We start from the raw sequence: 24340 nt of genomic DNA on the forward strand, positions 1-24340 counted from the left end.
ATTTAAAAATCTGTCAAACTTTGTGTAATTTAGGGCTTCTCAAAGTCATTTGATTATATAACCCTTTTAAATTTGAGATAGGTGGGAGGGAGACTACTTCTGTTAACAAAAAAATGAATATTCTAAGGACCACAGTTTAATAAACACTGCAGTATGTGCTTAAGGTTGTTTGCATCTTCTGCTAAAGCACTAAGTCATTTATGTCACAAAAGCAGTGAAACCAAAATAATTAACTTATTTTTAAATAGCCAAACAGCATGTTAATTGGGTATGTTTTTTACTTTTACTTTTAAAATGATTAACTTAAAATGATTCAGATGTGCTTAGGACTCAGATTGCTTTCACATAAAAACATCCTCACTAGGGAGACTCTTTTTTTTTTTTTTAAAGATTTTATTTATTTATTTGATAGACAGTGATCACAAGTAGGCAGAGAGGCAGGCAGAGAGAGGGGGGGAGGCAGGCTCCCTGCAGAGCAGAGAGCCCAATGCAGGGCTCTAAGCAGGGCTAGATTGTAGGACCCTGGGATCATGACCCGAGCCGAAGGCAGAGGCTTTAACCCACTGAGCCACCCAGGCGCCCCACTACGGAGACTCTTAACTCTAGGAAACAAACTGAGGGTTGCTGGAGGGGAGGGGGGCAGGCGATGGGGTAACTGGGTAATGGGCATTAAGGAGGGCATGTGATGTAATGAGCACTGGGTGTTACATGCAACTGATGAATCACTAAACTCTACCTCTGAAACTAATAGTATACTATATGTTAATTAATTGAATCTAAATTAAATTAAATTTAATTTAATTTAAAAAAAGAATCCTCACTACATACCTGCATCACATTTATTATTATCCCCAGTTGGTGGGTTAAAAGTTGAAAGTGAGAATGTTTAAATGGCTTCACTTATGTAATATAGGTTTGAAATTTGGTCTTTTTTTTTTTTAACTCCAATTAGAAAAATAACAAAGTAGATGACCTTTTTTTTTTACCCCCCTGATATCCGTGGTTCATACAACTTTCTAGTTGCCTTGTCCTACAGGATTCAAAGAGGTTGCTATCACTGGTCACTGGCAACAATCTTGAAAAATATCTTTAGAAAAAGAAAATACGATTTCATGTATTTGATTACAACTCTCTTTGGAGAGGTGTGGGTTGATTAATATTGTGCTGGTAAATTACTTTCTAACTTCTACCTTGTGATTTTGGAGATGCAAATTTATACTTAAAACTCTCCTATAGCTAATTAGGGGATAGACAATGTTCTTGTCATTGTTCATATGAGAGAACTGAGATGCTCAGAGATTACTTAGTTTGCCCAAAACTCACACACCATATTGAGTAAATAGTACACTCTACTTTGCTATTTGCTGTGTTGTTTGTTAAAATCCCCTGGGTTTGTATGGAAAAACTACCATACCAATTGAACTTCCCCACGACCTATTGTAAGGGGTTTTCCTCCCCGAGACTTTAGTTGCTTGCTGGGAAGCACTTGCTTATTTATACTGAGTATCCTCTTGACATCAGCATGGGGTTACTTATAATTACAGGCACATGTGTAAATAAAATGATTAACTATTCTCATATAAACATAATTATATCTCTCTAAAATAATACATGCGGAAATGTTATAATCCAGTGATAAAGGGAAAGCAATCTGCATGACCCCTCCTTTGTATGTAAACAGTGGATTATTAAGGCAGAATATGTTTCCTGTTGCACATTTGGTTATTGAGGACAATTACACTTAGGACTCATCTAAGTATTAAACAACAGAAGTGCCTTTTCCAACAATTACTGTTCTCTATAAAAAGCTGACGTCCTTCTGCCATTTTCCAAGGACATTGCCTACATTTGAACTTTAGCTCAGGATTCTATTAAAGAGAGATGTATAAGAATTCAGCTAACTAGTTCTGAAACCAGAGTCTTCTTTTCTATCTAGTTGCTCCCCCCTCCCCACCACAGTAACTTTTGAAGATAATATGGGGCACATTAACTAATCAGTGCTGGTGGCTAGTATATCACTTCCCCAGCTTTGAACAAATCTGGAGATCACTCCTTAAAGAGAGGAATCATGGAAAGCCTGGAGCTGAAGAAATTTGATTTCCTTGGAGCAGTGCTCGCTTCAGCAGCACATATACTTAAAAAAAAATTGTAACAATTTCCTTGGAGCACAGTAGTTCACTGTAGCAAATCATTTACGCTCACTGTCATTTAGGATTCATCCCTATAATTGAAAGCATGGCATCTCATGTTCATTCACACAAAGCATTTACCTAATTCTTCAGAAAAATTAGAACTTTGAAGCATACATTTTCAGGTGTGGCTGCCTCTCACACTTGTCCCACTGGCACTCTGGGATGAGTAAGTATTTGCAAAAAAGTTGTTCTTAGACTGTGATAAATTATTCAGCCAATATTTTTAAATACACATTTACATTTGGGACCAGCCAACCAGTCAGTCAGTGTGTTTACCAAGTATTTGCTACAATATTAAACCACCGTCTCACTCAAATAATAGAAAAATATTTCAACCTAACAAGTAAGGAAAGAGTAAGAATTAGCATTGATAGCGAGAGACTTTGGGAGAAGAATAAATTGAGAGTTAGGAATTATTCTGTCCCTAAGTAGGGTGAAGAGTTTAGATTAGTTACTTTGTTGCACAGTTTCTCAGTTAATAGAAAACTGTAAAATGCATTGAAAACCACAAAATGCTATGTAGGTATGTGGCACTGTGATGCACTATAATGATTATTATCTATAAAATGAGAGAAGTGATTCAAATAGTTTTCAGGGTGACTTCCAGCCTTATGATATCAAAATTATAGGCTCTCTGGGTCTGTAATTTGAGCATTAGCTCAGTAAGTATTGCATAGTGCTTGGCACATGCTTAGTAAACTATAAATGCTTATTCCCTTGACTTAAAGAGGTTGGACTTCTTTTAATCAACTATCAGTATACCTTTTAGTTCTCTCAAAATAAAAATCTTACTGACTGACAGTATGAGTACTGGTAAAATGCTTAGGGGATTATGATTACTTTCTATTTATATGTAATAGCAGGCTGAAAAAGGACCATTGGGCAACAGTATGAATTTCTAACTTGACCATTTCTTTCATGAATACAGTAGCATTCCAATGCCAGAAGACATATTTGTAATGATGATTCCTTTGCTTTCAGAGCTGAGCTATGCTTGGATCTTCAATGAATACCCTTCCTATCAGGATAATCGCCGCTTCGTTTCTCAGGAGACTGGGAATCTATATATTGCCAAAGTAGAAAAGTCCGATGTTGGGAATTACACCTGCGTGGTTACAAATACAGTGACAAACCACAAGGTCCTGGGGCCACCGACACCACTAATACTGAGAAATGATGGTGAGTTTCCTAAGGGATTTTGTTCTGGGTTTTTTTTCTGGTCCCATGTTGCATATGGAAAATTGTCACATTATTGGCACACAAACCCTGATTGTCTAAATTAAATTTAAGAAAAGTTTAATGCTTTTTACATTTGGTACCTATATTTTCTTCATTTGTGTAAGAAAAAACCCATGAATCCATTTTGGAAAACTAATTAGTAGTTTAATTGCTAATTTCAACATGGGTGGAATGTGGATTTAGGTAAGTATAAATAACAAAGGAATCTATTTCTTGTTCTTTTTCACTTAATATACGAACACAGGCAGAATGAAGTGGAAGGTTGAACAACTAGCTCATTAATTAATTCTATGTAATTTAGTATTTAGTGTCCGGAAAGAAGTTTTAAATTATCCAAATAACTTCTGGATTAATGATACTAATGACATAGTTCACACTACAGTGAAATACAGGAATACCAATGCCTATTTGAGAAATAAGGTTTAATTTCCAACAGTCATGTGAAAAGATTTCAAGAAAATATATGAATTTCACCTTAATTATCTAGATAGATGACATAACAATGTGCTTTTCAAAGACAATCCTACTGAATTACATATCAAACTCTAGTACCATTATGCCTTTCCCCCACTCTGAGTATTTTTATGTATTCTGTTCCCTCTTCTTGAAATGCTTTTCCTTCTCTGAGTGTCAACCTTTCATTTGACTGACTTATACTGGCCCTTTCCTTTTCTTCAAGTATATCACTTTCTCCAAGAAGTCTTCTCTGCCTGACCCCATCTCCACTATGCTGCATCAGGTGTGTTCTCGATAAAGTCCAGCAATGTCTATAATGTCACAGTTCCTAAGAACTCTTCATTCTGTATCACAATTACCAGTGTGATACCTGTCTCCCTCACTACAAACTTGCTGTTTAGAAGCCCACGCAGTGCCCTGATCACTAGTATATCTCCAGCACTTCATGCCGTAACTAGAACATAGATGCTTCTTAATAAATACTTACTGAGTAAAAGAAAACAAAGGCATACTCAGGTCTTTCAAAAATGGCTGGCATAATGATTTAAACAGTCATGGTGTACATGTTTAAGTTTCTACTCTTTCTAAATTCCTTTCCCATCGAGTACACATTGGAAGCTTCCATTATGAACAGGAATCACTAGACTCATTACACAGATGAAGAGACTGTCAGACAAGAACATTAACAACAAGCATTTCCTGGGAGCTTGCTGTTTGCTGGGTGGTCAGGATTTCATCAGGATTATTTCATTCAAACTTCAACTATATAAGGAATTTCCTCTTTTATTTATTTTTTTATAGATGAATGAACTGGGCTCAGACTTGTTAAACAGCAAATCCCAAAGCCCCACAGCTAGCTAAAAACTAATGGCTTCAAGATTCACACTCGGCTCCCATGTCCTATTAATTCCAGAGCCTAATATCTTAACTCCTCACTCACTGTTTGATTTTGTTACACTCTGCCACCTCTTACCTGAATTTATAAATAAAAACTTGGCAAATTGGCAAATTCAATCCTGGAACTCAGATTTCTCTCCAAATGTGTTCCTCTTCCCTTCTGTACTGAAAGGACTTAGCACCCAAGTGGGGCTATAAATCTGAACCTCCCAGAACAGGGCATTTGCAGACAAACCAGCTCTGCGAAGAGGGTCTGAGCACATACACCAGGCTATGTAATTTTTTAGCAAATAATGTAGATTTCAGTCATTCCTTTATTTATTCCTTCCTGCATTTCACATGTATTTATTTAATACTTACTGTGTAACAGATACTACCCTGGTACCAGGGAACAAGAATAATAGGTACCTATCTCATTGCACTTCTATTCTCTAGGAGGACACAGGTAAAAACAAACACAAATAAAAACAAAAGCCCAGTTATTCTAGGTAGTAATAAATAAACCAGTATGATAAAATAGAGGCTCTGTGGCGTGAATGTCTACTTTAGTCAGGATTGTCATGGAAAGCCTTTCTGAGGAGGTCACCTGTGAGCTGAGACCTGAATGATAAGAAGTCAGCCCTGTGATGATCAGAGGGAGGAGCAGTGCAGGCTGAATTAGCATCACATGCAAAGGCCCTGAGGCCTGGGGTCAGGGGGAGACCACTTGTCATGTTCAGAAGGAAAAGAGATTGTGAGCATGGTTGGAGCACAGTGAGCAGAGTGAAGGGTGTTTTGAGTTGAGGTTAGAAAGGAATCAGCAGCCAGATCATGTAGACCAGATTTTATTTCAAGTGCGATGGGAAGCCATGAGAGGATTTTACTCAAGAGAGTGATATGTGTTTTTTTAAAAGTTTGCTTAGTTCCTGTGTAGAAACGGACTTCTAACAAGTGAGAGTGGACACTAGATATCCAACTAAAAGACTGTTGCAGTAATTCAGTGGGGACATGATGGCAGCTTGAACTAGGGAGTAGTAGCAGATAATAGAGAAGTGGGCGTATTGAGGATACAGTGTGTAGGTAAAACTGCCAGGACTTGCTGAGGCACTGGATGTGGGAGGTGTTAGAAGAGAATGTCAGGAATGACACATGGGTTTCTGATGTCACAACTGGGTTTATGGGAATGCCATTTACTGAAATGGTTTCACTGAACAGGTTTATGAGGGAAAATCTGAAGTATTATTTTAGTCATTATTGGTAAAGCCAAAAGCATGACTTCTCTCTTGGCAACAAAAGGAATTATTTTGTTTTATGATTCTTGTCCCATCTCTCTATCCTAATACTCATCTGATATATTCACATGCTTATCAGCTTGCCTTCTTCCCCAACCTTGCCCACACTTACATGTGATCAAGCATGGATCATAGGTCCATCTACCTTTGTTCCGGGGAGCAGCCACCGTGCTTGCCAGATGACATGTGTTAAATGAATATGTTGGAGTAAGCTGAATTATATTAAATAAAACTGAAAATTTTATCAGTTTAAAGAGAAAAGTAGACAAAGGACCATTTTTGTTCAAAAGCTATTGATGCTATCTCTTCACAGATCTAAGGATGAAGAACCTTTTTCAAAAGGTGTGCTTCACTGGCATTGTGTACAGAATTACTTAAAAATAAATCCCTGTGACCTCTGCTTATAATGCACTTATGCCAAAATGTCTGTTCAGTGGTGTTATTATCCATTCAGGTGTGTCAAGTCACAAATGTAATGAAATATTGATGAAGTGCTAAGACACAGCCCAGGAGACACATTGCCCAGAGTTGCTAGAAGGAGCAAAAATTCAGGAACACAAGAACTCCAGAATCATCACGGACACCTCAAGTTGCCAGCAACTTTGCCTTTTGCTTAGCTTTTAGATATATCTTGACTTGTCTAGTATATCATCATCAAGATGACAAATGTTTTTTACTGGAATATTTTATCACAAAATTAATAGAATAAGGATCTCATTCTTCAGCAATTAATGCCATTTATTCTTAATTTCCATGAGAGTTGCATGGTGAAAGTTCATAATATGTCTTTCCCATTTAGGCTGGAGTATATAAAATGGATACTTGAGCTATATTACTAAGGACAAAATAGGTTATTTAATTAGCTCTTCTCTGGAGGTAAGAGAAAAGGGGAAATATAAATCAAGAAGGGATTGCAAAATAAAGATGACATTCTTGTGAAAGTCTACTCTATGAGAATAAAATCCATAAAATGATCATTCTGCATGATCCTGTATTTAGAGACTATATATTAAACTAATAAATACAAGGTTGTATAGAATTTGTACAATCATTTTGTTAATCAAAGCTCTTTCAGAATTTCACATCCCCCTTCTGTCTCCAAAATGTGAAGAAACAAGGCAACAGAGTCTATTGCCTGAAATGAACTAATTATCATGGCTGGTCATTTTTCCTGCAAAGCACAGATGTAGTTTAAAGAACTAGATGTCCTCAATATTCAGGTTATTCCCTTGAAGTTCCAGCTAAGCAGTTCTGGACTGTGATTCATTGTTCCCAGCCCACAAGGTTACAGTGAGTCATAAAGAGTGAACAGTGAACGTTGACTCAAGTCCTGATAGACATCAAATGTGATATGTGTCCCATGTTTATCCCACTGACCCTAGAGACCCTTTGCCCCTAGCTCACCACGGTTTGGCAAGACTTTGGTGCTTTATGTTCCCTTCCCACCCACACACTCTTCACATGCCTTACCCTTTCCTGGGGCTCAGATTGTTACTGAAATGTGGGGCAGGATGGTTTGAGGTAAGCCTGAAGGACTTTGGAGCCAGGTCCCCAGGGTGGAATCCAGTTGTACCACTTATTAGCTGTGTGACTTTGGATGTCAATGTAACCTCATTTCGTTCCAGTTTTCCCAGCAATCAAGTGAGAATGATGGAAGCTAGCTCAGAGGCTTATCTTCTGGGTTAAATTACAAAAGAGTGACAAAATAAAATGCAACATCAGTAACCTCCTTACCTAGATATACTCAACAAATTATATTTTAAAAAACAGATTACATAGTGAATAGATAGTATTATCCTTGTTTTGTAAAATGTATGTAGATGATGACAGAGTCAGCTGGAAATACCACTCTCCAACATGCTAACAATGTTAAACTTGGAAGGGTTTAACTTTCAGCGGTAAAATGTTCAATTCTTTTTTTTTTTTCTCTTTGCTTTGTCGTCTTTTTTTTTCTACAATGATTAGAGATATTTTGAGTTTTTAGGAAAACATTTGGTAAAAGGGTTATTTACAGATGGCCCTACAAGGAACTTAAAAATCACCCAACTTTGTATCTTTATTCTTTGGGAAAGAAGAGAATTAAAGACCAGCAGAGTAAGGTGAGGAAGCATCAGGGTCAAATTCCCATGATCCGACCCCATGCTACTTAACTGAGTTTCACAAATGTTGTTTGGGGCTCTAGATTAACAGATTTGCCTTTTCTGCTGTGATTTTTAAATTTCTTTGTATTAGTTCTTCTAAATAACTCTACATTGCTGTGTAGTATTTACCTCAAGGAAGTATGAAATTGAATTATTACACAAATGTGAGAGGATTTTATAACAGAGTTTATCTAGATATTTTAAAATCTGCTTTGGAAAAATAATATAAATTTTTTGTGGGAAAGTATACCTGTTGCTTAAGTACCATGGAGAAAAAAGATTTGAGAAAAGCATATCATAATTATTTTTATGGTACTAAAGTAGTCTCTGGATCAATATTAGCCAACTATTGGTTACTAATGATAATGAGCTTGCTCTGTTATGAGCTTCCTACACAGATATCAAAGAATTGTCCCTAAATTTCTATAAACAAAAGTAATAGATTACCTATAGAGCATTAAGTACAAGAGAAATCATGGATTTAGATGATAGTTGTAATGGCTATTTCTTCTGTCTTTAATCACTATCCCTGACCTCATCTAAAATGGCTCAAGAAGAGAATAATTAGCAGAGATGACTACAATCTTGGGAAAGTGAGGTCATGTCCATGAGGATGTTTTATGTACATTACATACACAGGTATATAATTGAGCAGGAGTTATTATATGACCTTTGCCTTTTTCCTCTGTTTTCCTTGAGGCTGGCTGGGGATTGGTTTGACAGTTCTTTGTTTTGCTTATTAGAACCCAGACAGATTTTAAGCAATTTACAGTCACTGTCTGTCTGATGGCTCCTTGCTTTGTATAGTGGGTATTAAATATTTTTGAATATTATCCCCAATTAGAACTCTAAATAGAAGAAATACTAAGGAACGGGGGAATGGGGTTTATCCTCTCTTTGCCTTTCAAAATCTCATCCTGTTTCTCCTCTTCTCTTATATATACATTTATAAATATATATATGGGTTATGTTGTATAAATGTACATATGTTTATATACACTCGATATATTGTCTTTGGAAATTAAAATATAAACTTAATTATTTAAAATTTATGTTCTCATATATAACCCAAATAATTGGTGATATTTTTCTAAGTTCTTCCTCATTTTTCTCAGCCTAATTTTATGTAGCCATGAAAATGCTGAGCATGGTGAGCACTGAGGCATTTAACATTCTCACCTGAAGTCAGCTTTAACACAGTGGACAAGAGACTAGCTGATAACCTCAGCTTCCTGCAGTTTCAGAGCAAGGAGGACAGAAATAGATGTGCTGGACATAGGGTAGAAAATGTCCCTGATTGGTGCCAACCAACTTTGTCTTTTTTTGCTATGGCCTCACCTGGGATGCAGTGAAGGCGGGACGGGACTAAAAAGTCAAGAAGAAAAAAAGTCATGAAATCTGCAGTCTCAGATCTACCAGTAACTCACATGACAAAAATCATGCCATTTCTTTGGTTCTCTGTTATCTTAGCTATTAAAATGTGTGATTTGAAATAAGTCAGATCTAAGCTTAAATCTAGTTATCCTATAGGATTCTAGTCGCAACTCTTCTCCGCTACCTTACTCCAATCCCAATATTCACACAGGCCAGGTAATATCTGGTGCTAATCCACAGATGCCGTTCATTGGCTCGGATTTCTTCCCAATGCTAAAAATCAATCCTAGCCCCAGACCAGGTGCATTCACTCTTTTGATCAAAATGGTCACTTGTGAGCCTTCACCTCTATGACCATTAGTGGCTCAGAAGACTACATTCCCCTTAAAGTTCCAAATTTAAGACCAAAGACTAAAAAATGGAAAGGATAAAACTGGAATATTGTAGAATATTCTATAATGTTGATGCAATATAGTGTATCCTTCATTATGATATGTCACTTGTTCATAGTAAACTTTTCTAATACTGCCCCAAACTGGATTAGAACTTCAAGTGAGTATTAACAACCACTGTGTGTCTTCATAAACAAAGAAGCTTGACTTGTTGGCCGCTTAATTAACCTCGTGGGATCAGATCACAAACTCATTCATAAGAAGATCTTTTTTTGATTGTAAACTTGATCTACAACCTTTTATCGATGACCTAGCACTTAGATGAGCATGGATGACACTTCTGCCTGGCAATGGGTGGAAATATATTCTTCATTTAGACACAGTTTTATGTTGCTTAAGATCTAGGGTTTATACCAAAACATTTTGCTTTATTTTACTCTCACTTCTAATTGCAACTTTTGTGTGGCTTTGTTACAGCAATCATGTCTTGTTTTTAACTTTCCAACAACATCACAGTTGAGGATCTGTGGGTGTAAAACGTGTTTTATGAGGGGAATATCTAAATGACTAGAGGATGTGAGATATTTTGCTAAACTGCCATTGCTAATCTGATTTAATAGCATCTTAATGGCTCTGGATATTTTGAAGGCTTGACAAGCTTAGAAACTTGGCAGTCAGCTTTAGACCTCTAGCACAGTCGTTCCATTTCAGGTCCATGGGGGCCAAAGGTCTTGGATGGTCATTTAGCTAGTCAGTTAGGAAGCATCTGTTAAGTACCGGTTGTGTGTGGTATATTATGAAATAAAAAGATGTGATCCCAGCCCCTGAAAACCTATAGTCTTAGAGAATTCCAAATTAATGAAGGGTCTGAAATTTCATTCTTATTAGAATCATTGAATTGAGTTCCAGAAAACACTTGGACAGACAGAGGGATTTGAAATGAATAAGGGAAGCAGAGGTGTCTAGCCTAAAATAGAGATGACTTGGGACATTCATTTGATTATGCATTTAACCAACAAATTTTCATTGAGTACCTGTTGTATACCTGTCACCAGGAATGCAGATGTCTGTGTATGACAGATTACAGTTCATCTGAGAAGCATAACTGCAGCCTGAGGCAAGAGTGGGGCCATATTAGGGGAGAGTGAAGAAGTAAAGCAGGTTCATTTAAGTTTCTTTTGTAATAAGAGCCAACAAGAAGCAGTGAAGGATGCCGTGAGATTATGCATATAATTGTGCCTTGGAAGGGAGGAACTCTGGCCTGGTTGAGGATCAGCCCAAGCTTCCATCAAGAGTTGAGGAAGGAAAAGAATTCCAGGCCTTCCAGTATTTGTTTAAAGGAGGAATCATTAGACTCCCTCCTGCAGGCCAGTATGGCCTATGGCCTGTTTTTGTGTTAAAAAAAAGTTCAACATTTTCTCCATAGAAATGTTGGGTATTCTTAGTTAATTACTAAATTCTCTGTAATTTTTGTTGCTATTGCAAATGGTTTCTTATTTTTAATCACATTCTCTAGTTAGTTATTGCTGATGTACAGAAATGCTATTTTTTGTGTGTGAGTCTACATTTGGCAAGCTTGCTGAAATCTCTTGTTAGCTCTAATAGTTGTTGATTTTATCAACCCTCTCAAACTTTGCTATTTTTCTCACTTCCTCTAAGCCAGGCAGGGGTCAGCCAGCTAGAACTCATGGGCCATATAGCCCACCACTGTTTTTGTAAATAAAATTTTATTGGAAACTAGCCATATCCTTTTGTTTACATATTGTTTGTGGATGCTCTTCAGCTATAATGGCAGAGTTAACAGAGACTGCATAGCTCACAAAACTTGAATAAAATCCTTGTTCTCTGTCACTTTACAGTCAAACTTTACCAGTCTCTGACAACATGATAATATCTTTAAATATGTGAAGACTATCCATCAAAAGACTTGATTTGTTATGGTTCTATAGACTTGAACTAGGACCAACATGTACAAATTAGAGGGAGAGAGAGAGAGAGTATATTATTAATTAATTAACATATAATTGTATATTAACTATATTTCTATTATAATTATTTATATTTATAATATATTATATGTAATATATAATGATTATAATTATTTTATATATTTATAGTATAATTAATTAGTATATAATTATATATAATATATAATTAATTAATATATATTAAGGCAATATGAAGAACTTTTTAGTAGACTGACCATAAAAGTACTTACTCAAAGGAAGATGAAAGCTGGCTTTCTTTCACCTAAAAGAAGATGATCTCATAATTAACTGCCCAGACTGGAAACTTAGCCAATTACTTCAGCATGTCAGGTAAACTAGGACTGTTATAGTCAAGCATGGATACATTCACTCTCCCTTTATAGGAGATAGCATTCTGGAATAACTCAATTATCTCTGCACTTTAGTTATTGAGAAGGAAGGAAAGATTTCAGATTTAAAGTTAAAACATGTTTATTTTCACATCCTACAGATTTCTGAGGATACTCTAAAACCCTGCATTTAAGAGATGATATACAACCTTCAGCTTCCTTACTCCTCTTCAGCACTGGGGGGCAAGGGTCATTGTTTTGATAGTTGTGGCCTCAAACTCAATGGGAATTCATCTTTTGGAGGGTGGATAGTGGTAGAAGGGATTCTTTGGATGGTCCCCTAGACCTCACAACGTCTCCTTCAACCGAGAGTAAAATAAGTCTTTTTTAAAAGAGCAAAGTGTAAACTCAGCCAAAGGGATTTGTAGGACTAATGAGGTATTTTCAAATATTTTTAGCTTAATGAACTACACATCATATGACTTAGTCCACAAGAAAGTCAATGTGGGAACTTTTCATAAGATGATTTTTGCAATTTTTTTTAGTGGAAAATCCCATTCTGTGGAAGTGGGTAAAAGTCCCTTCTGTGGTTTAATTTAGCAAGCACAGATTCCAACTAAGGCAGGTGTTGGCAAAATGTCACGGCATTCAACTCCGAAAAGTGGCCTCTTTCTGCCAACACAGCACTCTGCAAATTGTAGTTAAACAAGCATAGTGTACGACTGATTTCTCTTTCATATTATGTAATTTGCCAGTTATTTTGTTAAATTCTATGTTCTTAAAAACATTGGCATCCCGTTAATGATTTTTTTAGGTTTCAAAAGGGGAGCAGTCATTGCCACAAGGTCATATCCAGGGTCTAGGATCTTGACGGGCATCATCCCCAGTAAGATTCCATTACTCCTACTCTCCCAATATAATACCACAGTATTACTGTGTCGTACTTTTTGCTTTGGCTTGACATGTCATGGTTACTACAGAAATTCTTAAAGTGTACTCCCTGGACCAGAAGCTTCAACATCACATGGGAAGTTGTTAGAAATGCACATTCTCGGGCTCTATCTCAACTTCTTAAATCAGAAACCTAAGCCCTCCAGGTGATTCTAAGTTTGAGAACCACTGGTTTGGGGGGGGGGGATCCCTAGGAATTTCTAGTTATGTCTTCCTCAGAAAGTCAGCTTTTTGGGTTATTTGATAAATAATCATTACCTACATATGCCACCATGAAAGTCCTGAAAAAGAGTAGCATATGGGGGTCATAATGGTAACAATCAGGTGTGTGTTATCCACACTGTGTTCCCATTGGTAGGCACAGTGCATGTCTTAGGGTTGGTGTTACATGAATATTTACTGAATTACTCCATTGGAATAAAAACATGGCTAAGCCTTTGACTCCTGAGGATTCTAATGTGTAGAATTTCAAGTACTGACCTTTCACTATTGTTATGATGGGTCTCTTACTCCAGAATGGAAAACATTGACAAACATTCTCATGAAATGAGACTTCTATTTTTCTTTACATTTAAAATTGTAGGTGTAAATGTCTCTAAAATTGAAAGTAAAAGCTGTCTCTGTAGACCATTTGTATCATGAATGAATGAAATCATGCAAGAGAAAGGGAATATTACTGAGATCATATATCCTGGTTGATTCTGACTATATGACCTGCACTCTTTATTTCTACTTACCTTGGTTGTGTGGACACAACTAGGCCTTTACGTCTTCCCACCTTTTAAATAGTTTGAAGATGGAAAAAATGTCTGGAGCAATTCCATCAGTAGCCTTTCTCTTTCTGCCTAATCATTCTGTAAATCAGAGCAGCTATAGACCAATTAAGTTCAAAAGTGTACAGGTGGTCAAAGGAATGACTTGAAAAATGTACTCTTGTTTTAAAGGGACTTTTGTAAAAAAAATAAATAAATAAATAAATAAAATAAAATAAAGGGACTTTTGTTTCATAAAAAATAAAAGCAGCAATAGGTTTTTGAATTTAATGTAGAAAGTAAAGGCCAAAATAGTTAAAATGAAATAAATAGTCAAATAAAAATATAGCTTGGGCCAGATGTAACCAAATTAAATGGAACAGTTCGCAGGTGCCCCCCCCAAATGTTGATAATATAGTTGGAGAAAATTGCTTCCTTCATTTTTTATGACTGTAATACTAGGACAATCTTTATATATAATGAAAATTCTTTAAACATCATGAAAACCATGCCATCCCATCTCTGATCCATATCTTTATGTCCTATAACTACTGCTATAAATACAGATCAATCTGTATTATTACTAACTCTGTTACTTTAATTTCTAAAGCTATAAATATAGATCAGTGTGTATTAACCCAGAAATCATCCATATAACCACCTAAACAACCTAGAGCTCATGTTAGAAAAAAACCTACTATAATCGAGTGAACTCATACAGGGGCCCATGATGATGATACTTTAGAAAAGACTTCCATGCCTGGGAACAAGTGTAAATTTTACTTAATGGCTACTGTGTGTCATAATATCAGGCACTAGTATCAGGAAAAGATTCCTCCATCTTTTCCCTCCCTTCCACAAATTTCTACTGATCACCTTTTTTTTTTTTTTTCATATGCCTGGTACTGAACTAGGATTTGTGAGGGCTACAGAAAAAAATCGGAAGTATTTCCATTCCTCTAGGAAATGAAAGCACAAAGAAAAAGATAACATTTATAAATAGCTATAAAGATGATAGAAAACAATAATGCTGTTTGAGAGTGGCCCAGAATTTTATGTGTAAAATGACATTATTTATATGGAAGTAGTTTTTTAGTACCTAGTAAGTGAAGAAACAATGATAGAAGCTAGAGGTACACGTGAAAAAGGCAGACACATTACTTAATCTCATGCATTTTACAATCGGGATGAAATGACAGATACTAGAGTCATGAATAAACAAGATGATTATGAATTGTGTAATTAACATGGAAGAAATAAGATGTGGATAAAGAATAACATAGGGACTTATTTGAGATAGTGTGATAAGAAAACACTTCTCTGAAGGGACGCCATTTGAGCTGAGACATGTAGCAAGGGAAAAGTCATCCACATAAAAATCACGGGGAAAATGAGAAATGAAAGACATTTCTACACAAAGACTTGCATGCCAATGTTCTTAGAAGCATTACTCCTTATAGCCAAAAATGGAGGCAACCTAAATAAATGCCCATTAACTGATATTACGGGTTGAGTCATGTCTCCCAAAAAAGCTATGTTGAAGATGTAACCCCCACCTCAGAATATGGCCTTTTCTGAAAATAGGCTCTTTATAGGTGTAATTAGTTCAAATGAATTCATTATGGGTGGTGCTGGGTCCTTAATCCAATATGACTGATGTCATCATAAAAATACAATAAGAAGACACACAGAACATGATGACAGGGATAGAGACTGGAGTGACGGAGCTGCACGGCAAGGATCACCCAAAGATGGATGGCCACCAGTGGAAGCCAGCAAGAGGCAAGGAACGATTCTACCAGAGTGTCAGAGGCTGTGGAGCCCTGTCATGGCCCTCATTTATGACTTCTAGCCTCCAGAACTGTAGGAGAATACCTTTCTTTCTCTTTAAGCCACTTACTTCGTGTTACCTTGTTGCTAATATGACCAAGGAACAAATAAATAACATGTGGTATCTTCAAACAGTTGAATACTATTCAGCAATAAAAAGGAACACATTACTGATACATACTGCAACAAGGATGACCCTTGATAACATTCTGCCAAGTGAAAGGGTCCAGATGCATAAGAACACAGAGTGTCTAATTCCATGTTTATGAAATTTCCAGAAAAGGCAAACTCTCAGAGACAGTAAGCAGATTAGAGTTATTGCCTGGGGCTAGAACAAGTTCTGAGGCTTGACGATGAATAGGCAGGAAGGACCATGGGTGTTGGAAATGCTCTAAAACTGGATTTTGGTGATGGCTTCACAGCTTAGTCAACTTACCAAAAATCTTTGAATTGCACTTAAAATTGGCCAGGTATTTATATGTAAATTATACCTCCATAAGTGTGTGTGTGTATGTGTGTGTGTGTGTGTGTGTGTGTGTGTTTTAAAGAAGTCAGGTGAAACATTAAGAACTGAGGCAAAGAGGTTTTGTTGCTATCTGGTTATTTAAAGGCCACTGTGGGATGGAGAATAGGCCGGACAGAGGAGAAGAAGGATCCTGGAGGAGTGGACTTGGAGTCTGGGCCTTGGTATGTAGCCATTTAGGATGAGGAGAGAACAGGGCTGGGGATCTTCCACTCTGTCTCTGCATTGCAGTGATATTTCAGTTTCTCAGGAAAAAGGTCCTGTGAGATATATTTTTTCCTTGGTATATCTTTCAGAGCTGGGTTAAAGAAACCTAGTGTATATGTAATGTTTATCGAAGGAGGAGGCAGGGGGAACCCTGATGGCTGCTGAAACAGCCTTGCCCCCTGTATTTTAGCAGTATTGTCTCATCTCCCTCCCACACAGGACACACTGCAATGCAGATTGTTTTGATTTCCTGAGAGCACAAAAGACCTCTTTTTCTCAAAGCAATTCTTTTTTTAATTAGCCTTGTTCCGGGAGTACATAACCATACACGCCGCAGTAAAAGGTGTTAACTTGTTCCTGCACTCAGAGTCATACTGCTGATATTTATGGGATGATGAGTCAACGGTTCGCCGTTGGTTAGCAAGTTCAGCAGCTGTGTGCGAATGCCGGCATAAGCAAGTGCCACTTCTTTACCGGCCCCGCTTGGTAGCAAATGCTCAAAGAAAGGCAAACCCAAATTGAAGTGCACGAGAACTCAGCCCAGCCAAAAAGGAGGGAATGGTTTTGTATCTGAATGTGGCAAGCATGGATTTCGTGCATTTGAATCTAGTTTTGTAGTGTTACTCATTACAGGGGTGAGAGCCCATAATAAAAGAGGAATCAGGGACCAGAGCTGCAACCTGGAACACTAACTAGTTTGTTGTAAAAATGAAGACAAACTTCTTGATCTCTTTGAGATTACAGCCATGCTCGCAAAAGGAAAAGACAGATTTGGATCGATTTTAATTCCGGGAGAAATGGTTTAGAATCCCCCCCCTTTTTTTTAAGATGCATTTATTTTAGAGAAAAAGAGAGTGCACACACATAGTGGCCAGAGGGAGAGAAGTGTTAGCAGACTCCACACTGAGCAAGGAGCTGGACGTGGGCCTCAATTTCATGATCTTGAGATCATGACCTCTGTCAAAACCAAGAGTTCAGCACTTACTTAACTGATTGTATCACCCAGGTGCTCCTTTTGAGAATAGGTTGCTAGCTACAGATCCACTCTGTGGGAAAGTATGAATCCATGGATGCCAAGATGAAAAATGCTCAACTAAATTATTTCACAGGTCCCTTCCAAATCCAGTCCTCTCTATCATTCTATGAAAGGAAAAAACTAAACAGGTATGTTCAACTTCGCACTTCGGATGACATACCTCATAGCAAACCTAGCTAGACAGCTATGTCATCTGACACTTTTGATTTTCTTTTGACACATTAAGGAAATCCCCTTGATGCTTCCCCAAACAAAGCAGCATCAGAAAGGATCATCTGCAAAACGAGTGAAATTATTCCCCTCTGTCATTGTACCTGTCATCATCTGTTCCTTGCTTTTACCTTTTCTTCTAAATCCCTCAGTCTTTTTTCCTGCAACTATAGAATACCTAAAAGGTGAAATGGAGGAGCCTATCATTTCTTACGAAGTTAGGTAATTCCAAACTTTGTACTGGCACAGCTGAATCAGAGACCATGGAAAAGGATTAGAAATGGAATAGAAATAAATGTATTCAATTGATTAGAGCAGTGGGAGATGGGGTCAAGAAGGCACTGATAAGAAATAATTGGTAAGTCTTCAGTTATAAAGTATGGACTTAGGTAAAGTATGCACTTAGATATTTAGACTTAAAATATGGACTTAGAAAAAGTATTTTTTGTTAGGTTATGTTACCTTGGCCACAATTGTACATTTTCTAGGATATGGGAAAATGGGAAAATATGACCTTCAAAGTACACATGCCATTAAGAAGGTGGGTATAATTTTAAGATTATTTTTTATAGTTACTTCCTACTGTCCTTTTTACATTGGTTCAGAATACACTAATACTGGCATTTGATGTTATCCTCTGTGCACTAATTTATGATTGGATCAGATTGGTGTTGAAAGTGAATGATAAAGTAATTTGTGGTCACAAATTGATTAAGATTTTTTTCTTATATAGATCGAATCGATCATGGAAATATTTTTTTTTGAATACTTAAAATTTTTCTACAATATTTTCAGTAATTTATTTTATTTTCCTGATGACTAGGACATTATCTCTCCCCTCCTTTTTTGGTCCATGACTGCCTTAAAAAAAAAAAAAGAAAAGAAAAGAAAAAAAATGTTTTTTGATAAGTGAAGTTGAATGCACGAAGAATTTGATCCTAGCAGATGGTACGGCACTGTGATACAAAATTTCCCCTAGCAGTAACTGGGAGAAGAGCCACAATTCAAGGCTGGTTAGAGATAGAACCAGCTTTAGATGAAGAAATTAATTGTGTACATAATGATGTATGAGAGCATCCTACATTAACAGAAGAACACTTATGTACGTTTAAAAAGAACCTCAGAGACTTAGTTCCTTTGTTTATTCACAGGGGTGATGGGTGAATATGAGCCAAAAATAGAAGTGCACTTCCCAGAAACAGTGCCGACTGCCAGAGGAACAACAGTGAAATTGGAATGCTTTGCCTTAGGAAAGTAAGTTCTGGTTTCTCTTCCATCTTGTCCTCCCTTCAGCTGGGGCAGGTAGACAATTTTATGTGCACTGTTCACAGCAATGGTTTCTGAGGTGAATGAAAAGCAAGACAAGCCTTTCTTTTGGTAATTCTATGTATGCATCTTTGATTCTGCCCTCTCACCACGGAGAGGGGACATGTAATGGCACAAGGGGAATTAGGCTGCCACAATTGACATGGCCACAAAGGAGAAGAGAATGGGTAATTCTGAAAAAGTACTTTGTTCTATTATTGTGACCTGTAATGTGCACGCTGTCTAACCCAGAATGACAGGAAAACAATGGCCTTCATTTGAGATACACTCAAGCTGACTCTTTGGGAAAATATGGACTTTCATTCTCACCCTAGTTTAGAGAGGATGCATCAGACTTTTCTTGAAATTCTTTTTAAATGCCCAGTCTCTTCTCTCTAATTTGGATTTCCTTCTATTCTAGCTAAAGATAGGTAAGATCTTACATCTGAAAATTATTCACTTTATTATTACGTCTATGGAGTGATAAGCCTATTGGGATCCAGTTAACCTTTCCATAGATTATCTTTGCAAGGGCAGAAAGAAAATGAAAAACAGATCAGTTAAGATTTTCCCAGTAACACTGAAAAAAGGATTTGGCATAAATGATACACACTATCATCTGAAATGAAATTTGTAGATCATCTGTGATTTTAATGATTGACATTAATCTCTACACCCTACTCCCTCTCTCCAGCTAGCCTGTTGCTAACTCCCCATCCTCTCCCTGTGCCCAAATGTTGACTAATGCAACAACACTAACGCGCTCAACCCCAGTATCAGCACCTAATCTGTTTCTGTATATTTTTTTTGCACTTCACACCAGCCATAGAAGAAAGATGTTCCTTTTTATCATTGTATTTTCAGCTCTAATAAAAGGATTCTTTTGGTTTCAATGTTTTTAAGTCGGAGCAGTGTGAGCTACAATAGTATCTTAACTTTGGCAGAATGCAATACAGTGATAAATTTTTGTATCCTGAAAACTTACCATATGAAATGAATTATGGCATATCTGTAGGACTGAACACTGTACAGACATTAAAAGGCAAGTTGTACAGCAACATATGAGACAGAGAAAATACCCATGATTTATTGCTAAGAGACTAAAAACATATTGCTAAACATTATAGTGTAGGCCCATTTTTTATTTTAAATATATGTGTTAGGAAATGCAATCCAGGGAAAAGGTGGAAACAGGTAGCTGGATAAGCTAGGTATAAATTTGGTAAACTATGCAAGGTGACACCTTGAAAAATCTTTTTTGGAAAAAGAGCAAAACTCAAATTGTTCATATTTCAAAGGGGGTATGAATTAAACTCTATTCACACTGCTTGAATGGCACTGGAATAAAAACAAAAGACCAAAATTGGGCTCCTCCAGTCTGCACAGAAATGTTTGGGTATGCATATCCAGCTGCCAAAACACATCATCATTGCCCACTTAAGAGCAGGAAGACTATGTCTAAGTACAGTTATTTGTAAAGACACGTATTAAGTATATATCTCATCAAATGTAAAGGCACCCGTAATGTACTTTTGATAGAGCCATTTCTGCATTTTGAGTTAGTGTCTGTTGAATTAACTTAAATTGTTCTAAAACAAGTATAGTAGAATTGATGGCTTTAATTTTTTAAATACCGGGTGCCTGGGTGCCTCAGTGTGTTAAGCCTCTGCCTTCGGCTCAGGTCATGATCCCGGGGTCCTGGAATCGAGCCTCACATCGGGCTCTCTGCTCAGCGGGGAGCCTGCTTCCTCCTCTCTCTCTCTCTGCCTGCCTCTCTGCCTACTTGTGATCTGTCTCTCTCTCTGTCAAATAAATAAATAAAATCTTAAAAAAAAATTAATTAATTTTTTAAATACCATCTCAGGTTTTCCAGAGAAGATTAGCAAGTCTTTAGCCTAATTACTTCTCTGTGTGTGTTTTTGTGAAAAATAAATAATAATTGTATCCCCTGATAGGAAGCTGCACTCTTAAAAGCTGTGGTTAGCTTGCTAAACCATTGATTTGCAGACTCAGTAATGCCCTCCTTGCAATTTAAGATGTGTTCTCACAGTTATGGCTGTAGGGTGATAGATGCCTTGAGAGTACATAAAGACCCCACTTATGGCTTCTTTCCTTATCTTACTATTTTAAGTAAAATTTCCCCAAACCACTCTCCTAGTCAGCTGCTGCTATAAGTTGGTAAGGTTCTATAAAAGCTGTTCCAAGGGACAGAAATTAGAAGCTGCCAGTTTCTTCTTGCCTAACGCTTAAAACTGACACATCACTTCTGTCTTATTTCAATAATCAAAGTAGACAAACAACCCAGCAGGTTTAAGGCAGAGGAGAACCTGGACCTCATATGGGAAGAACGTGAAAGAATTTGCAGTCATCTTCAATCTGACACATTTGTGCACAGACATTTCTATTTTCATATTTATGATTTAGGAAAAAAAACAGTTACACTAAAAAATTCAACAAGCATGTAAAATCTGTTTTTTATTTTAGTGATAATATTATATATTTTTATTAAGGTTAAGAAAGATTATTTGATTCTAAGAAAACACTTAATATATAGATAGTAATACCGGAAATGTGGATATAGCTAAAATCATAATAGTGATATGTGAATGAATGAAGTTTGGGAATACTGTCTAAGGCAAGCTTATATGTTTAGAACTAAGAAGAAAGGGGTTATGGGAAGCATAGGTTCAAATAAAAGATACAGTTTTCTCTAATTTAATGTACTCCTTTTTATTCTCACTATCAGTCCAGTACCAACTATTATCTGGAGAAGAGCTGATGGAAAGCCTATAGCAAGGAAAGCCAGAAGACACAAATCAAATGGAATTCTTGAAATCCCCAATTTTCAGCAGGAAGATGCTGGTTTATATGAATGTGTAGCTGAAAATTCAAGAGGGAAAAATGTAGCAAGGGGACAATTGACTTTTTATGGTAAGTTTACCTTTAGGATTTATCATTTGTAATGCTAAAAACCTTGGTACTAAAAGCATAAACTGGGAGGTTTCCTTTCAGGCTTTCCGGAAAGATTGTGTAAAATAGGACTGTATAAAAGCCTTGGTTTGCTGCTAATTAGCGTTCCTGGGGTGATTCTTGGTGTGGAGAGTGAGGGTGGGGGGCAACGATGTTGACAAGCAGAGAGGAAGAAATCAGGCTGAGGTGTTTGGGAGGTGTGCATTAGTGGGAATGCACTTGCAAAGAAGTGTTTTTCCTCTTCCCATCAAGCTATAAACATGACACAGGAAAGCTTTTGTGATTCCTTCTCCCAATGTTTTTCTTTTTAAACTGTGTGCTTTTCTTCTTTCGAATTTTGATTTGGGGCTCATGTTAATTCTTTGTAATTGCTTCTATTTGATAGCAATTTAATGTGGTACCATGAACATTTCAAAATGCACACTCCCCAATTTTAGTTCTTATCAGAGTAGAGCGTGACAAATCTCTCTCACCCCAAAGACATTTTATGTGCAGCTGCTCCTATTCCAATCAAATCATCGGCATTGATCCAAACGTAATATAAATGTAAAACCTCCAGCACGTGGTCATCAATTTAGCCAATCTTGGAAACCCCTGTCAGGGTATTGATTTGAAATCCAAAGAGGAATTTCATTGGATAGGCATTTTGAAAGCAAATTGAGTTCTGCCAAATTGGAACATGTCTGAATCCCATCTTTCTGGGAGATGGGAAATAACTATTGTAGACTGATAATTATTCAAAAATGGTTTAAATATACAACAATGAATATTAAAGTGCTGAGAGTAGTTCTTTAGGGGCAAGTTGTAGCAAGAGTTTTAAATGTCCTTATTTTTTTGAAGTAACAGATAATAATATTTATTTAAAATAAATATTTTACCAATTCTTCTTCCAAAGCATTTTGGTTTTAAGATATAGCCAAAGATTAGGGCACCTGGGTGGCCCAGTGGGTTAAGCCTCTGCCTTCAGCTCAGGTCATGATCTCAGGGTCCTGGGATCAAGCCCTGCATTGGGCTTTCTGCTCAGCAGGGAGCCTGCTTCTCCCCCTCCACCCCCCCTCCCCACCTGCCTCTCTGCCTACTTGTGATCTCGCTCTGTCAAATAAACAAATAAATAGTCCTTTTTTTTTTAAATATAGCCAAAGACTTTATTTATTCATCATAAAATCTTCCTTAGAAACATGATTGGAAACTGAATGGAGATTTTGAGTATCAGCTAGCTTGCAGGGAGCTCCCCGACATGACCCTCAGGATTTAGAACTTACCTACCTGACATATCCAGGGTGACAGGTGAGCACACATGGTTGTAGAAACTATTTCACATGATGACATGGGCAACAGTTGTTTGAATAAGCTTATACAATTCTTTGATCATTCATCTTTCTTGAACAATTATAAAGGACTAATTCTACTCAAGCCACATGATGGACTTGAAATGTCATCTTGGCTCTTTCTTAAACTGTGGTAGTTGATACTTTATTTGACTGGTTGAAAAGTAAAAGACTCCATAGTCCATTGACTGAAAACCATAGGACTAAAAGTTACACATTTGTTTAGTGAGATACAATTGATGTATTTTTCAAGTGTTTAGAGTACGTTTTTCTCACAAGCATAATAATTTCGTATATGTCAGGCAAGGACAACCTGAAACTATTCAGATAAATGGCCAATGTTTACTCTTTTTTTATTAGCTGAATAGAATTTTTGATTTAGTTGTGGCTGTTCCTGAGTGTTATTTGAGTTGTTCAGCTAATTGAATAAGATCATTTTTGCTTTCATGGTTTTCTTTTAAGTGAAGTATCTGTTTTTGTTATGAAAGTATGAAATGTTCTGTAACCAGGAGTTGGTGTAGTGCTTTCTAGTGAGTCAAAGTTTTCCTGCAGTGGAAAAAGAATACTCCAGAGTCACTGTTCTGGAGAGTCAAACTTGTCACTGGCCCTCAGCCTTGTGCAATAAAATGGTTTGGTTTTTTTTCCTTCCCGGATCCTGCCCTGGAGATGAAAATCAGGTTCTAACAGTGTTTCCCTTTTAAATGGAGTTATCTGCATCCATGCATGGGGGAAAGAGCAGAATAAAATTTGCCTGCTTTCTGAAGATAACTCGGCTTTTTTCTCAGTTGTCAACCACCCTTGGTATTAGAAGCTTGTCAGATAAGTTGACTTTAATAGCACTTGGCTGTTGCATCTATGTTTATTCTTTTGTTTTTCCTCAACTAGCATATCAGTGACACAGAAATTATCGAACTGTTTTCATTGTCACAGGAGAGATTAATTATACAAA

At 36.9% G+C, this 24340-nt stretch overlaps 1 protein-coding gene across 1 annotated transcript in view; it reads left to right on the top strand.

Moving 5' to 3' along the window:
* LOC111144035 (contactin 4) overlaps positions 1–24340 on the top strand; it is a 704266-nt gene that overhangs the window by 518978 nt on the left and 160948 nt on the right. The window contains exons 6-8 of the mRNA XM_022498106.1: positions 3174–3371; positions 18940–19042; positions 21840–22024. Of these exons, the coding sequence (XP_022353814.1) occupies positions 3174–3371; positions 18940–19042; positions 21840–22024 (486 nt within the window). The remainder of the gene's footprint in view (positions 1–3173; positions 3372–18939; positions 19043–21839; positions 22025–24340) is intronic.

Source organism: Enhydra lutris, unplaced genomic scaffold, assembly GCF_002288905.1.
Source record: "Enhydra lutris kenyoni isolate GAN:26980312 unplaced genomic scaffold, ASM228890v2 scaffoldscaffold10, whole genome shotgun sequence".
Taxonomy (NCBI): domain Eukaryota; kingdom Metazoa; phylum Chordata; class Mammalia; order Carnivora; family Mustelidae; genus Enhydra; species Enhydra lutris.